At 37.7% G+C, this 14,522-nt stretch overlaps 2 protein-coding genes across 2 annotated transcripts; both read left to right on the plus strand.

Moving 5' to 3' along the window:
* Nucleotides 1-43: 43 nt before the first annotated feature.
* LOC115955453 (FAD synthetase 2, chloroplastic-like) lies at nt 44-9,643 on the plus strand. Its single transcript, XM_031073575.1, has 5 exons — nt 44-265; nt 868-920; nt 1,034-1,169; nt 8,826-9,001; nt 9,107-9,643. The coding sequence occupies exons 1-5, from the start codon at nt 120-122 to the stop codon at nt 9,616-9,618; spliced, it is 1,023 nt and encodes a 340-aa protein (XP_030929435.1). The 5' UTR covers nt 44-119; the 3' UTR covers nt 9,619-9,643.
* Nucleotides 9,644-11,955: 2,312 nt separating this feature from the next.
* Nucleotides 11,956-13,557, plus strand: LOC115957111. The gene is made up of 2 exons (XM_031075340.1): nt 11,956-12,983; nt 13,305-13,557. Exons 1-2 carry the CDS (start codon nt 11,956-11,958, stop codon nt 13,555-13,557), a joined length of 1,281 nt encoding a protein of 426 aa, XP_030931200.1.
* Nucleotides 13,558-14,522: the final 965 nt, after the last annotated feature.

The following is a 14,522-nucleotide window of genomic DNA, read 5'->3' on the forward strand; positions in this document are numbered from 1 at the left end:
TTTATATATTAGGATATATTAAGCAAAACCTAGAAATTTGTTATTTCTTTTTAAAAATTTTATCTCCGCTCTCTCTAATCAGTCTCTCTCTCTCTCTCTCTCTCTCTCCTCTCACGGCGATGCCCACGGCGCCGTTTGCCATCGGAAATGTCGCCGTTCTCCCTCGCGCCGCCGTTAAACTTCGGCCACGTGGGGCCGTTTTCCGCCAGCTACATCGGCGTTCAACGTCTCGACCTCTTCTCTGTTCAATCACCAGTGAACTAAGGTACGCACGCACGCACTCAAGGATAACTATAAATACCTATGCTTTTTAGCTCTTAATTATACAAATTCCTGTGCTTTCTGATTGTTTATTTGTTTAAACGGTGAGTTTGAGAGGCACTAGAAGTAAAAATCCTCTAAATCTGCCTTCTACAGTTCTACTAATAACTTACTGTATTAACTTGCTGAAAATTTTTATTTTCTTTCTTTAAAAATTCAAACACATGATTGCAACAATAAAAATACCGTCTTTCGGCGAGCTGGGGATAATTAAATTCATATACTTATGTGTTCGAATTTAATTGAAAATTCTAAGATACTGCACCTAAGGAACAAGTTGCGGTTTCGAGTCTAGCAATCAGAAAGTTAGGAATATATGCTCTACTTTCTCATTTAGAAGTTTAGGAAACAAATAATTATGATTCTGTAACTTTTTAAGTATTAGCACATCAGAAGGTTCCTCGGGATGATTTGGTGGTTGCAATCAAAAAGGTTCTAAATTCTAGTTCTAATGTGGGAATCATTGCGCTAGATACGTATTGCTTCGTATCATATTTTGGTGTGGAATCTGATTTGCTTCTCTCTTTTTTTCGTTTGTGCCCGAAGCCAACAAGAAGAGGATCGTGAGGTTCCATCGCAAGGATTGCCCCCGGTGGCAGGTTTCTTTCATCCTATATTTTACCATCTATTTATTATTTCTAAACAGAAAAACCTATTGTGCTTTCGTTCCGTATGGCTTTTTAGTATTTGAACCCATGATTATCATCTCTAGGAGGAATAGTAGCATTGGGAAAGTTTGATGCCCTTCACATCGGTCATCGAGAACTTGCAATTCAAGCAGCAAAGGTTGGACCTCCATTTCTTTTGTCATTTGTTGGAATCGCAGAGGTGCTTGGTTGGGAACCTAGGTATGGATGTTATATATCTTTATTATTCATTTATTTGAATTCTTCTTTCCCAATATTTATGGAGTCGTTATCAATTGCCTTTGTTCTGTGCTTTATTGCTTATTAGGCTCTCATTGTTGAGGTACACAAAATTGGTTTTGTATCATGACAGAAGTAAAAATGGTTGAGGGATGACTATTTGCATAATTTTTTTGCTTCTATGGTTAATATACAAAGCAAAATCACTAGTATATTCTGTGGTTTTGTGCACTTGTTGGTAATTTTTGACTATTATGGACTGATCAGTTGAGTTGAAACCACCTACGGCTACTTGCATCCAGAAAAGGGTTAAGAAGTTATCTTACTTTAAGCTTGACAGGGTGGTGGCTACAACTTTACAAACTTTGGATTCAGCACCAGATAGTTTTAAGAGATTAGTACCAAAGTTAAGATAACAAATTTATTACCAATTCCGTTTCAGGGGTTTTCAAGGTCTATGGCATTGGTAACAGACCTATTAATTTTGTTTTTTCTTTGTAGAGGAAGACCGAAAATAACAATAATTGAAGTAGTAAAAAAGGACTTGGCAATTGAAGGCGTGCTGGTTATCTTAGTTTTCTTTTTTTTTTGATAAGTAACATAAGAATATTATTAATAATAGAAAAGGTGCCAAACCGAGTACATTGGGGATGTACTATGGGGGCACAAATTAGGAAACAAAAGTACAATGGTCAAGAAAAATAGGAAATGAAGAACAAGAAAAATGAGAAAAGACCACACTCCATTCAAAGAGAGTGTGCAAGAACGAAGACTTAATCTCTAACAAGGAACGCTCACAACCCTCAAAGCTTCTAGCATTCCTTTGACGCCAAATACACCAAATCAAGCAATGAGGCGCTAATTTCCAAACATCAATGTGACGATGTCTCTCGAACTTTTTTGGCCAAGCCTCAAACAACTCAAGAATCATATGAGGCATAACCCATTGAATACCAAACAGGCAGAAAACCAAGGACCATAACTCCCAAGCTATGGAGCAATGAAGTAGAAGATGATCCACTGACTCCCCACAACTCTTACACATATAGCACCAGTCAAGCACTATCACACGTCTTTTACAAAGATTGTTTGTTGTCAAGATCTTACCTAAGGAAGCAGACCAAGAAAAGAATGCCACCCTTGGAGGAACCTTCGAGTGCCATATCATTCTCCATGGAAAGGAAACAAGATTAGTAGGGTAGAAGGAGTTATAATATCCTCTAACCTCAAAACCTTTATTCCTTGCAAGCTTCCAACAAACCTTATCCGGGCCAAACCCCTGCACTGTCGAAGAATAGACCAACCCCATAAACCGATCAAAGGCTTCTTCTTCCCAATCTTGTGGTGGACGACGAAATTGCACATTCTAGTGAAACCTCCCAGCAGACCAACCCATAACTTCAGCCACTGAGGAATCCTTTGACCTACTAATACTATAAAGTTTCGGAAAGGCCTCTTGGAGAGTACAATCCCCACACCACACATGCTTTCAAAATTTCACTCTAGTACCATCCTCCACATCATATACAAGGAGTTTAGAGAAATTCAACCAGCCACTTCTAATGTATTTCCATAGGCTGACCCTATAAGGACTTGTCACCTTTTTCGTACACCAACCACCCCAAATATTTCCATGTTTTGCCTCTATAACCCTCCTCCATAAAGCATCAGTCTCCATGCCATAGCTCCACAACCATTTTCCTAGCAAGGCAGAATTAAAGCTTCCCAACCTTCTAATACCCAACCCTCCAACCTACAAAGGCTTACAGACCTTTGCCCAATTAACTAAGTGTATTTTAGGTTCATTATCAATCCCATTCCATAGAAAATCTCTCTGTAATTTCTCCATACGCTTTGCCACCTTACCCAGTAAAGGAAGAAGGGAAAGAAAGTAAGTAGGTAAAGATGAGAGTGAGCTTTTAATGAGTGTCACCTTACCCCCTTTAGATAAATACATTCTCTTCCAACCTGCTAATCTCCTCTCCATTCTCTCTAGGATAGGATTCCAAACAGATAAATCCTTAAACTTTGCACCTAATGGAAGGCCCAAATATTTCAAGGGCAGAGAAGACTGCCCACACCCCAACAGACCAACCAAAGCCTCCAAATTAAGCACCCCACCAACAGGTACTAACTTAGATTTTCCCAAATTAATACGAAGCCCTGATACTTCCTCAAATCTAGCAAGAATCGCCCTCAAATTAGCAATCTGGGAAGTATTAGCATCACAAAAAATCAACGTGTCATCTACAAATAAAAGATGAGACACCATCACTGATGGACCAGCCGTATTACCCACAAAGAAGCCTGAGAATTGCCCAGCGGAGGCAGTCACATCCAACATACGACTTAATGCCTCCATCACAATATCAAACAACAATGGAGATAATGGATCCCCTTGTCGAAGCCCCCTAGAACTTCCAAAGAAATCAGATGGGCTACCATTGATCAGAATGGAAAACTTTACAGTTGAAATGCAATACCTAATCCATTTTCTCCATCTTTCTGAGAAACCACAACGCTGAAGCATATACATTAAAAAATCCCAACTCACATGATCATACGCCTTCTCCACATTCTCCACATCCAATTTACACAACACACCTGGAACTCTTGACTTTAATCTACTATCAATACATTCAGAAGCAATCAATATGGAGTCCAAAATCTGTCTGCCCTTCACAAAAGCATTTTGTGAATCTGAAATAAGCCCATGCGCCACCCTACGAAGCCGATTAGCCAACACCTTAGAAATAATCTTATAAACCCCCCCAACTAAGCTAATAGGCCGAAAGTCCTTAACCTCCATAGCATCCACTTTCTTGGGAATAAGGGCAAGAAACGACGCATTAAGACTCTTCTCAAACACTGCCTGAGTATGAAAATTGTGGAATACAACCATAATTTATGTTTTCAAAACACACCAACAAGATTGAAAGAATGCCATAGAAAAGCCATCTGGGCCAGGTGCCTTATCACCATTAAAATCATTAATCACCCCAAACACCTCTTCCTCCTCAAAAGGCCGATCTAGCCAACTTGCATCTTTCACTGAGATACTAGAAAAGTCCACTTCATCTAGGACAGGTCTATGAGCTACATCCTCAAAATAAAGCTGCCTATAGAACTAAGAGTACAGTTTGCTATAGCTACCAGGTTCGAAGATGACTCCCCATCCACCATAAGCCTATCAATAAAATTAACCCTCCTATGAGAATTAGCTATACGATGAAAGAATTTGGTATTCCTGTCTCCTTCTCTAATACAAAGGACTCTAGACTTCTGCCTCCAACAGATTTCCTCCATCAAAATCACTTTTTCTAAATCACCTCGAACTCTCTCCAATTACAGCCTTTTCTCCTCTAATAAAATACGACTTTCTTCAATCATCTCTAAATCACTAAGATCTTTCCACAATTTTCTCACTTGATCTTCAACATGTCCAAAAACCTCCACATTCCATTTTTTCAAATCATTTTTCAAGAGTTTCAGTTTATTGGCCAAAACAAAACTCGGAGCTCCTAGGACATTATAAGAATCCCACCAAGATCGCACCTTCTCCACAAAACCCTCATCTTTAAGCCACATATTTTCAAATCTAAATGGCCTCCTACCTCTCTGAAAAGAACCACCTTCAAGCGCAATCGGGAAGTGATCAGATAACAGCCTAGGCATGCGTCATTGAGAGACAGATGGAAACTTATCCTCCCAATCTGCAGAAAATAAAAATCTGTCCAGCCTAGCCTTCGAAGCAACTTCACGAAAATTAGCCCAAGTGAAGTCTCCCCCTTGAAGCGGAATATCAATGAGGCCTTTCTCAGAAATAAAATGGGAAAAGTCCCGCATAGCAGCAGTAAAAGAGGTAGAACCAGAGCGCTCAGAAGGGAATCTTACCACGTTAAAGTCACCACCCACACGCCATGGAACATTCCACCAACTGCTCAAACCAAATAATTCCTCCCATAAAAACCTTCTGTCTCTCGAAGAATTAGGACCATATACGTCCGTAAACGCCCATACAAACTGGTCACACACACTTGTAAATTTACAAGAAATTGAAAATCGCCCCACTGTTTCCTCCACTTTATTCACCACCCTTGTATCCCACATCAGAAGCACCCCTCTAGAAGCTCCATAAGAGCCTAGATAAGACCAATCCACATGTTGACCACCCCACAAACTACGAATCACGGCTCTAGTTATTAACTCCATTTTAGTTTCTTGAAGACAAATAACATTTGGCCCCCATTTCCTAACCAGATTTCGAACCCATAACCTTTTATCCCTATCATTCAGCCCTCTAACATTCCAAGAAATAATCTTCAAATTCATTGATGAACCACCACAGCCCTCTCCTTACAGTCCTAGACTTCGTTGAACCAGCCTCAACATTCCAAGAGGTTAATAAATTTTTCAACTCCTGTTGACCTTTCTGCCCCGACTTGCCCTGCTTCATTTGATCATTTACTGCATGAAGCTTTTTATTCTTTTTCCTGGCCTCTATAGCTAACAACAATCCCGTAATTTGCTCCTCAAAACCTTCCAAAGAAGTGCCCACTGATTTCCTAAAAGCCTTAATCCGATTGGATACCCATTGTGATAAATGATTACTATCTACCATCTTCGACTTCTTACACCCAACCCCCAGCTCAGAACAATACTCCGACTCCAAGGGAACTTCTGTGGCCAGAGGTACCACAACTAAAGGCTTGCCACTACACTTCCAAGTCATCGACCTCTCATCAAGTTCCCACATCTCATCCTCTGACCCAGTAACAATAGACAAAGAATCTACTAACCCATCACACTCCTTTGCCTAGCTAACTATCTGACCTTCATTGATAAAAGATTCATTACTTGTTATAGTCTCTACATCCGTGGCTGAGCAATCCGACATACTCTTTGGAGATCGATATAGAGACAGAGGAAGCACTATTTGCCGACCATCACGCAATCTTAGCATCCACTCTTTTGAGTTACCCCATGATTTTTCCAAATCACCTACCAATTCCCTAATAGTGGGACAAGAGTGAAATACCCCCTTAACATCATCAGACTCTTGTATTGTCACCCTTTCCTCCGGACCCAAAGATTCCTTATCCTCACCCTTCGTCTCAGCCAGAGATGACGGATTCATCACCAGATTTTCTATTGTGTCCCCAAACAACAGCACCACCGCCTCCGTCGGCTCCAAAGAAGCACATATCGGTGCTGAGGATGACGAACCCAGCTCGCATGTAGCCTGGGCCACTTCCTCTGTCAATATCGGCAAGGTGTGAGATTGGGTAAGCCAGCTCGGACTCACCGGATCGCTAAACCCACTCCCTCTTGAGACTTCCGGTACCGGTACGGCAGACCTTGAGCCCAAAGTGACCATCGGAGGACTCGCCATCCTCCTTGGTGGTAGGAAAGCAGTCGCAGAACTCACAGGGTGCACCGTAGAGCTCGTGCCACTCAAATTTGAGCTTGGGCCAGAGGATTGTGACACAATATTGCCTTCCGCGACCTTTGGGCCTGTAGTAACTGGGCTGGGATTCTTTTGGGGTTGCTTGGAACAATCCCCTGCCTCAAAAGTAAACAGGCTTGTCAACAGTGGGCCTGAACAACTCTTAGTACTACCCAGCCTAGGTACATGGGCTTCTGGAGGCCTAAGGTCCACTCTTTTAATATCATCCTGGGCAGAATTGGCCCCACGTGCTACCCGCTTTATACTTCGCTTATCACCCCTATAACGTAGCCAAGATACCCGCCTCTTTCCAAACTCATTTACTTCCACAGTCAAAACTTTCCCCAACCAGCTAGACCTCCTAACTGGACTCTCCCTTCCAGACTCAACGTCTTTCAAATTCAAATTATACCAAGGAGATCTGAATTTATTTTGTTCCTGAAATTTCTCCTTAATCTTAGTCTCCCCATTAATACCAAAGTCTCTCCTCTCCACACCACCCATGGCAATCGGAATAGCGTTTTCAGCCGGAACTTCAATAGCCACCACCTGATTACAAGGTTCTTCTCTCCGAGGCAGCACTGTGTTCTCTACTGCTTGAAACTTGTCCTTCTCTCTAATGGAGGGCTGCTGCGTATGCTTCCTTACTTGCACAGAAGCTTTTACCGTTTCAACAAATGACCGAGAAGGGTGAATCTCAAAACTCACGTTCGGCTTGTACAGTAAAGCTTTTGGACCACCTAACGCATAATGGGAAGGTTCCAACATTCTCCTTAATTCAATCCCAAAGGCCCTCCAACCTTGTAGTACCTTGCTTGTAGGAATAATGATAGATCTTCTCATTCCGCCTACTTTGAGCTCTGTTACTAACAAATATTGGCCAAACGAATTAGAACCCCGTTGCACTGTGTAGGCAGTGTCTCCTTCCCTGAGCGTGAAAAAGTGTTTGGGGTTAACCCCAATCACCGTGTGTACCAAGCTATGCAATAACCAACGTGCTGCATTCTTACCCATCAAAACTGATTGCATGAAATACTTCCCCCTTTCGAAAATCTTAAGGGAGAAAAAGTTCCCCCCTTCCTCAACCACCAACTGAAACAACTTCGATTGAATAAAAAAACTGCGAAATCCACCCATACTGATCTAAAAACAGAAGTAAAAAAAACTGAGAACAATATTTCCGACTAATTTGAGGTAGCCGGGCCTCTCACAAAATCATGGAAAAAACATTTGTTCAGAACACATGATTTCTCTCTAGAGCATGGGGACAGATAGAAACTAGTTGTAAATCATGAAGTCAATTTCAGAAGAAAGCCATGTAAATCATGTCAATTTCAGAAGAAACTAGTTGAACCTATTTCTGAAATAGGTTCAACAGAAAGGGTTACCAAACAAGCAGCTCTTTCTTAGTTTTCTTATCATGATCCGGTTCATAGGAGATGTTAGGTTACTAAATTTTGGTGAGAGTGGATCTGAAGATATCTTACAATCATGTAGACAAAAAGTATTATATAATTTTCTTGAAAGTTATGCTTGGGAATAAGTGGAAATATAGAGGCTTATGTCTTTCCTCAGCTGCTCAGCATTTTCATAAATAGTTCTGCTAGAGCCTTTTATCAGCACTTAAAGGGGATCTATGAAGAAAATCATGTATCCATTATTTTTTAATGTTGTTTTCTTGTAACTTGTAGGTTGATTCTTATGCCCAACATGGCATTATTTTCTTTCTGAAGCATACACAGATCATCACTATTTGATCTTAGTGATGTAGGGACAGCCCATAGGTTTGGATTGTTTACAGTTGATAATGCGAGTTTATCAATAATGGATGGGAAAATTTTAAAGCTGGTTATGTTTTGAAGGGTTCCATGGGTTAATATGATCATTTTTACCTCAATATTTACTATTTTTTTTTTCTTTTTCATGTAAGTAGGTCAAAATTTGCAAAATTGAGTCAATTTCAATTACAAGTATTTAGAACTTTATACTAATAATTTCTGGAAATTGCCACTTTTCTTAATATTTATTGTAAAACTATATATATATTATGGGAAATAAATGTGAGTCATCCTTATGGTTTTGCGAAAATTATTGCCTTGCATTTGCAGTGCCCCTTCCTCCTATACATTTTTCCTGATATTCAAGTTCTGAACAATTTCATTGATTAAATTAAAAATTTTAAATTACTTTAGGTCTCCCATAGTTGCCAAATGTGATCGGATGCGAGTTCTTTCCTCTTGGGCCCCATACTGTAATAACATGATTCCAGCAGAGTTTCAAGTTGAATTTTCAAGTGTTCGACATCTCACTCCTCGACAATTTGTTGAGAAGTTGGCAAAAGAGCTTGGAGTACGTGGAGTTGTTGCAGGTAAATATGATTAAGGATCCAATTGCTATCATTGTGCACCTTTTATGAGTCAAAAATACTCTTGATATACGCTGAATTAGATGCTGTGATGGGAAATTTTGACAGGTGAAAATTACCGATTTGGATATAGAGCTGCTGGCGATGCATTAGAGCTGGTGAGGCTGTGTGAAGAGTATGGTTTGGGGGCTTACATTATAGGTTCTGTTATGGACAAGAAACAATATGCCAGAAATATGAACTCCAGTGATTCAAAAGAGAGAGGACAAGTCTCATCAACTCGTGTTCGTCGTGCCCTTGCCGTAGGGGATATGAGATATGTTTCAGAGCTTTTGGGTCGTAAACATCGGCTTATATTGATGGCAAAGGACCAGGAAGGATTTACCAGCAACAAAAGTAGGGTGTCAGCTCCGAAGTCCTGTTTGTTAAATCTAGCACCAAAGGAGGGTCTATATGAGAAGTGCTCTCTTTTTATTGGTGAGGACAACCTAGTACCATGTAAAGTAGTTATTGACACAAAGCATGTTCATATTGAAATGGATGAGATAGGTACATTTAATATTGTCGGTAATCAAGACTTGCGGCTCTTATGTATTGAATTTGGTGATTCAGGAACTTGATTCAATTAATACTTTTTTTCCATATTCAATTTTCTTTCTGTAAAATATATGCAGATGAGAAGTTTTATCCACACTCTAAAATGAATTGGTACTTCTGTTGCTGCATGCGTGATGGGCAATATGCAATTATTTAGCACCTTATGCAGAATATATTCATAGCTAGTTCATCAATTCAGAATTAATTGATTTGTTTCTCAGGTGAAACTAAGATGTTATACATTAATGTAAGGAATTTCTTTTCTAAGTACAGATTAAAGAGAAGTCAAATTATAGTCGGTTTTTGCTGGCTTGGTTAGCTGGAAGTGTATTTTTTCATTTGCAACAGACCTTGTGTGTACGGGTCCCCTCAGTTGTATTACCGCATCCTAATGCTTCAATACAGTTCTTGTATTTGCCTCTGCGGGGATGAGGATGAGAGATTCTAACCCCATACCCGTCTTGCAGTCATCCCTACATCTATGTATGCAGAAAAAGGGCTCCATTTTCTACACTAAAAAAGAATTAATGTTTAATATGTTATATAAACTTAGAAATGCGTCTTTGATAATCCAGGGTGAGTAAAAGTGTTTTCTTTTTCAGTGTGTTGTTGCACTTCTGAAAATATTTGCAAGCTAAAAAAAATTTTCATCTTAAAACCCATAAGATCCACTGGCAAAAACTCAAAAACCAAGCAGAACCACAGCCAAAAAAAACCCATCAGACAGTGGTGGAGTTAGGATTTTAGTTCAAAATAATTCTCTTGCAAAGAAATATTTTTTTATTTGGGATGAATCTGTTTGTTTCGGCATTAACATTTTATGGAAAATAAAATTTTCAAAAAACATTGTCTAAAAAAGTATTTCATTTTCCTATGTTTGGTATTGACCTTAAAATGAGTTGGAAAGCTATTTTTTGACTTTTCTTATTTAGTTTTGTGTGAGATATAGTTGTTTTCCTTATTTAGCTTTGTGTAGATAGGATTGTTTTTTAGAAAATTTTAACCAAAAAAAGATCTATCTCATACCAAGCTAAATAAGGGAAATTAAGAGAATGTGTTTATTTGACTTTTTTTTTTCCTGGTACTACCAAATACAAGAAAAATGCAAAAACATATCTTTAAATAAGAGCTTTCATTGAAACAAATGAAATGTTAGTCTTTTGTTGGTGTTGTTAAATTTCCAATTATTTGTCAATGCTTGATTAAATTTAAAATTTAAAATGAAAATTATGGAGTGATTTAATATTTGGACTTAGGAGTGATAGTCGTGGAAAGAAAAAAAAGAGATTTTAAACATATATTAAAAAAATAAAATAAATGATGGTGAATTTATTTGGTAAATGTTTATAGCAAACTAAGGAATTTTTTTGAATACTCAAAAACTTTATTATATATCAATATTATATATCATGGACTTCCATTTTGTCAAATATTATTAAAGTTTTAAAAACATAATGGCAACCATCGGGCGTGAGTTAAGCCAGATAGTACCTCTACATGCTCTAAGTGCATAGAGCAGGAGAGAGGTAAGGTATTTATATAGTAATATTTCAAAAAAGTTCAACAAATAAATAAAAATAAATAATGCCATATTAATTGATAAAAAATGTAGATTGTCAAAGACTCCAAGAAAAATGTTAGAATCATAACAAAATTCATAAATTTTGCCACAACTCGTTACATATAACAAGTTGAGCGTGTTGTGGTAAAAGTTTATATATATATATATATATATTTTTTTAAAAAAAAAAAGTAATGGTAAAGTATTTTGAATTTTTTTTAATGATATATCAATATTATATTTGGCCCCTCTAACCAAAATTTTTAGTTCCACCCATGCCCGCAATCATGGACTCCCATTTTGTCAAATATTATTAAAGTTTTAAAAACATAATGGCAACCACCGGGTGTAAGTTAAGCCAGATAGTACCTCTACATGCTTTAAGTGCATAGAGGAGGAGAGAGTTAAGGTATTATATAGTAATATTTCAAAAAAGTTCAATAAATAGATAAAAATAAATAATGCCATATTAATTGATAAAAAATGCAAATTATCAAAAACTCCAAAAAAAAAATGTTAGAATCATAACAAAATTCATAATTTTTACTGCATCTCGTCACGTATGAAAAGTATAGCCTAATGGTAAAAGATTTTATTTTTATTTTATTTTTATAAAAAGTAATGATAAAAGATGTGTAAATAATTGGAGTCTTAATTTAAAGACCGTGTCATTTGTCCGTAGCACATTTGACAAACCGTATAAAAACCCGAAACGGCACCTAGTGTTCTTGACCGTTGTCTTTGAAAATTGAAACTTCCACATATAGAAACTCCAACAAAGCCTTCCATTTAAGAAACAATGGCACCATTTCGAAGTGGCGCTTCGTCCCCAACAATCATCTCGCATCCCAAAGTTCACCAATGGCACCTATTCATCCATATAAAAACCCAACTCTCAAACCCCAATAATTCACACCAACGAAAACGAGACTCTTCAGTTTCCAAACCACCAAAAATGGCTGATCCTTCTTCTCCTCCCATTAGGGATTCAATCTCACAAGAGGAATTCAACATGTTCCACACCATAGACCGTACCCTCTTCACTCGCTTGGTTTTCAACCTTGGCCGTGACCCTGCCGAGGCCACCCAAGTCATGGCACTTTGGCTTTGGCTCGAGAAAGTTGGTGAAGAAATCGACATGGTGTACTCCAAAATATTGTCCTTGCCAGACACTATACTCAACGCACTAGTCGATGAGTCTGTCATGGCCTTGACTTGCATTGAGAGTGACCAGTTTCGTTTCTCTTCTGATAGTACCTCTGACATGATCCCCTTGATTCAAAGCCTAACAAAAACTGGGATCTCACTCCGTTTCTTCCATGACAATCGCATTGGCATTATTCGTGGTGTCACTAAGATTATCAATGAGGTTTGCGTGAGAGCCTTCGAGGACATAGTGAAACTTGCACAAGCAAACAAGAGTGCCCAAGAAAGCACTGGCATTGGGTTTGAGTTTGACAAGCCGGGGAACTATCATAGTGCAATTCTGAACCCCTTGTCTTCTGCTTTGTATTACAACTCTTCTGGGGTTGTTGGGGTTCAATCTCCTAACGTTGGGGTTTCACAGTTTTTGGATTTGGCTCCTCACGTGCCTGTGAGTGGAGGAGGGCTGCCTTTGGAGGTTTCTCGCGGTTTTGATCCTTATGATCTTTCGTTTCAGAGACAGATTTTGAACAATGAAATTGGTGAGGTTTTGAGTCGCATAAAGTCGAGTAGCCCTAGTGATGAGGAAGCGAAAGAAGTCCCTCCAGATGAGAGAACTATTTTCTTGACTTTCTCTAAAGGGTACCCCATTACAGAGAATGAAGTTCGAGAGTTCTTCACTAGGTATCCTCTATCTAAACAAAATTGTTCTTTTAACTTTATTTTCCATTAAAAATGTGTATATATTAGATTCAATTCCTAGGACACCTTAATGATTTATTTAAAAAGATAACATTATTTGTATTACATTGATAATATAGTCATTTATTTGAATTCAATTGAAAAACATGTGTTATATTGATAAATTATATGCGTTTGAATTTAATTAGAAAATATAAGATATATGCTATGATACCTAAATTTAAATTAATAAAAAAATTAAGTGGGGTTTAATGTATTTATAAACTATTTGACTTATCTTTCTTATTTTTTGTTATTTTGAAGGAAATTTGGAGATTTCATTGAAGACATTTTCATGCAAGAGGTTCTACCAGAGGAGCAACCACTTTATGCACGTCTTGTTGTTCCTGTAGCTTCCTTCATTGAAGTGGTCCTTGACCATAAGAACAAAGCGAAATTCTCCATCAATGGGAAGCATGTTTGGGCTCGGAAATATGTGCGTAAGAACAAGTCTCCAGCAAAGTCATCTCCATCAGCGTCCCAACCTACTTCACCAGCGGCAGCAGAACAATCTTAACTTTGGTTTTTTAAGATATTGTCAATATTTTATAGAGTGGATATATCTGGTTTTGTATCTTATTTCTTATTACTTATACTTTGGGTTTTGATTGGTTTGAGTATTACTATATAATAGTCATGTACCGGGATATAATTATATGTAAGAGATTTTGTAATATTATCTAATGATATATTATAATATGAAAATGTGTGTGTGAGATTTTGCTTCGATGATTGTCTGCTTAAAAAGGTTACTGAAATTCTTTACGATGTGTCATACTTTGAAGTTGAAAACCATAGAAATAGAATAGTCAATAACTAGACAACACTTTATGTTCCATAGAAAATTCACTTGTAAAAGAAGTTGAGAAGCAATTTTGTAGTGATGATTGACAGTATATATAATGTAATTGTTATCTGTATATATTAAGAGGATTCAGAAAGTTAGTTATTACTTTTTTTCCTGTTAGAAATACCCCTAAATTAATTAACCAACAAATAAAAAATGGAGTTAAAATAGTAAATTGGCAAAAGAAAGTTAGTTTTTTTTTTTTTTCTTCTGTCAAAAATACCCTTACCTAAAACTTAAAAATGGGATTAAAATAATAAATTCCTACTTTTACGTTGAAATGCATTTCTACTTCTATTCAATAGCATAAAAAACTCCCCACGTGTTGTTAAAAAAAAAAAAAAAAAAACTCCCCAATGATGTCAAAAAAGAAAAAAGAAAAAAAAGAAACATGTACAAAACTTCCCCACTTTTCTTCTCAAAAAAAGAACTTTCCACTACTCATGTTTTTTAGAAAACCGCGTTTTTAGAAACGCAGCTCTAGGTCCCCGCAAGAGGCTATAGCCTCACCGCATAGGCTGTGTTTAGAAATGTGGCTATAAAAACGCAGCCATAGCCTATAGCTACGTTTTTATTGGCTATAGCTGCGTTTTTCAAGCGCAGCTATAACCCTCTTTTTTTGTAGTGGTACGTTT

This window comes from Quercus lobata, chromosome 8 (genome assembly GCF_001633185.2).
Source record: "Quercus lobata isolate SW786 chromosome 8, ValleyOak3.0 Primary Assembly, whole genome shotgun sequence".
NCBI classification, from domain to species: Eukaryota; Viridiplantae; Streptophyta; class Magnoliopsida; order Fagales; family Fagaceae; genus Quercus; species Quercus lobata.

Coding starts and splice junctions, on each gene's coding strand:
- LOC115955453 (XM_031073575.1), top strand. CDS start 120: ATGCCCACGGCGCCGTTTGCCATCGGAAATGTCGCCGTTCTCCCTCGC. Junction 266..867: donor TCAATCACCAGTGAACTAAG/GTACGCACGCAC, acceptor TTGTGCCCGAAG/CCAACAAGAAGAGGATCGTG. Junction 921..1,033: donor AGGATTGCCCCCGGTGGCAG/GTTTCTTTCATC, acceptor TATCATCTCTAG/GAGGAATAGTAGCATTGGGA.
- LOC115957111 (XM_031075340.1), top strand. CDS start 11,956: ATGGCACCATTTCGAAGTGGCGCTTCGTCCCCAACAATCATCTCGCAT. Junction 12,984..13,304: donor GTTCGAGAGTTCTTCACTAG/GTATCCTCTATC, acceptor GTTATTTTGAAG/GAAATTTGGAGATTTCATTG.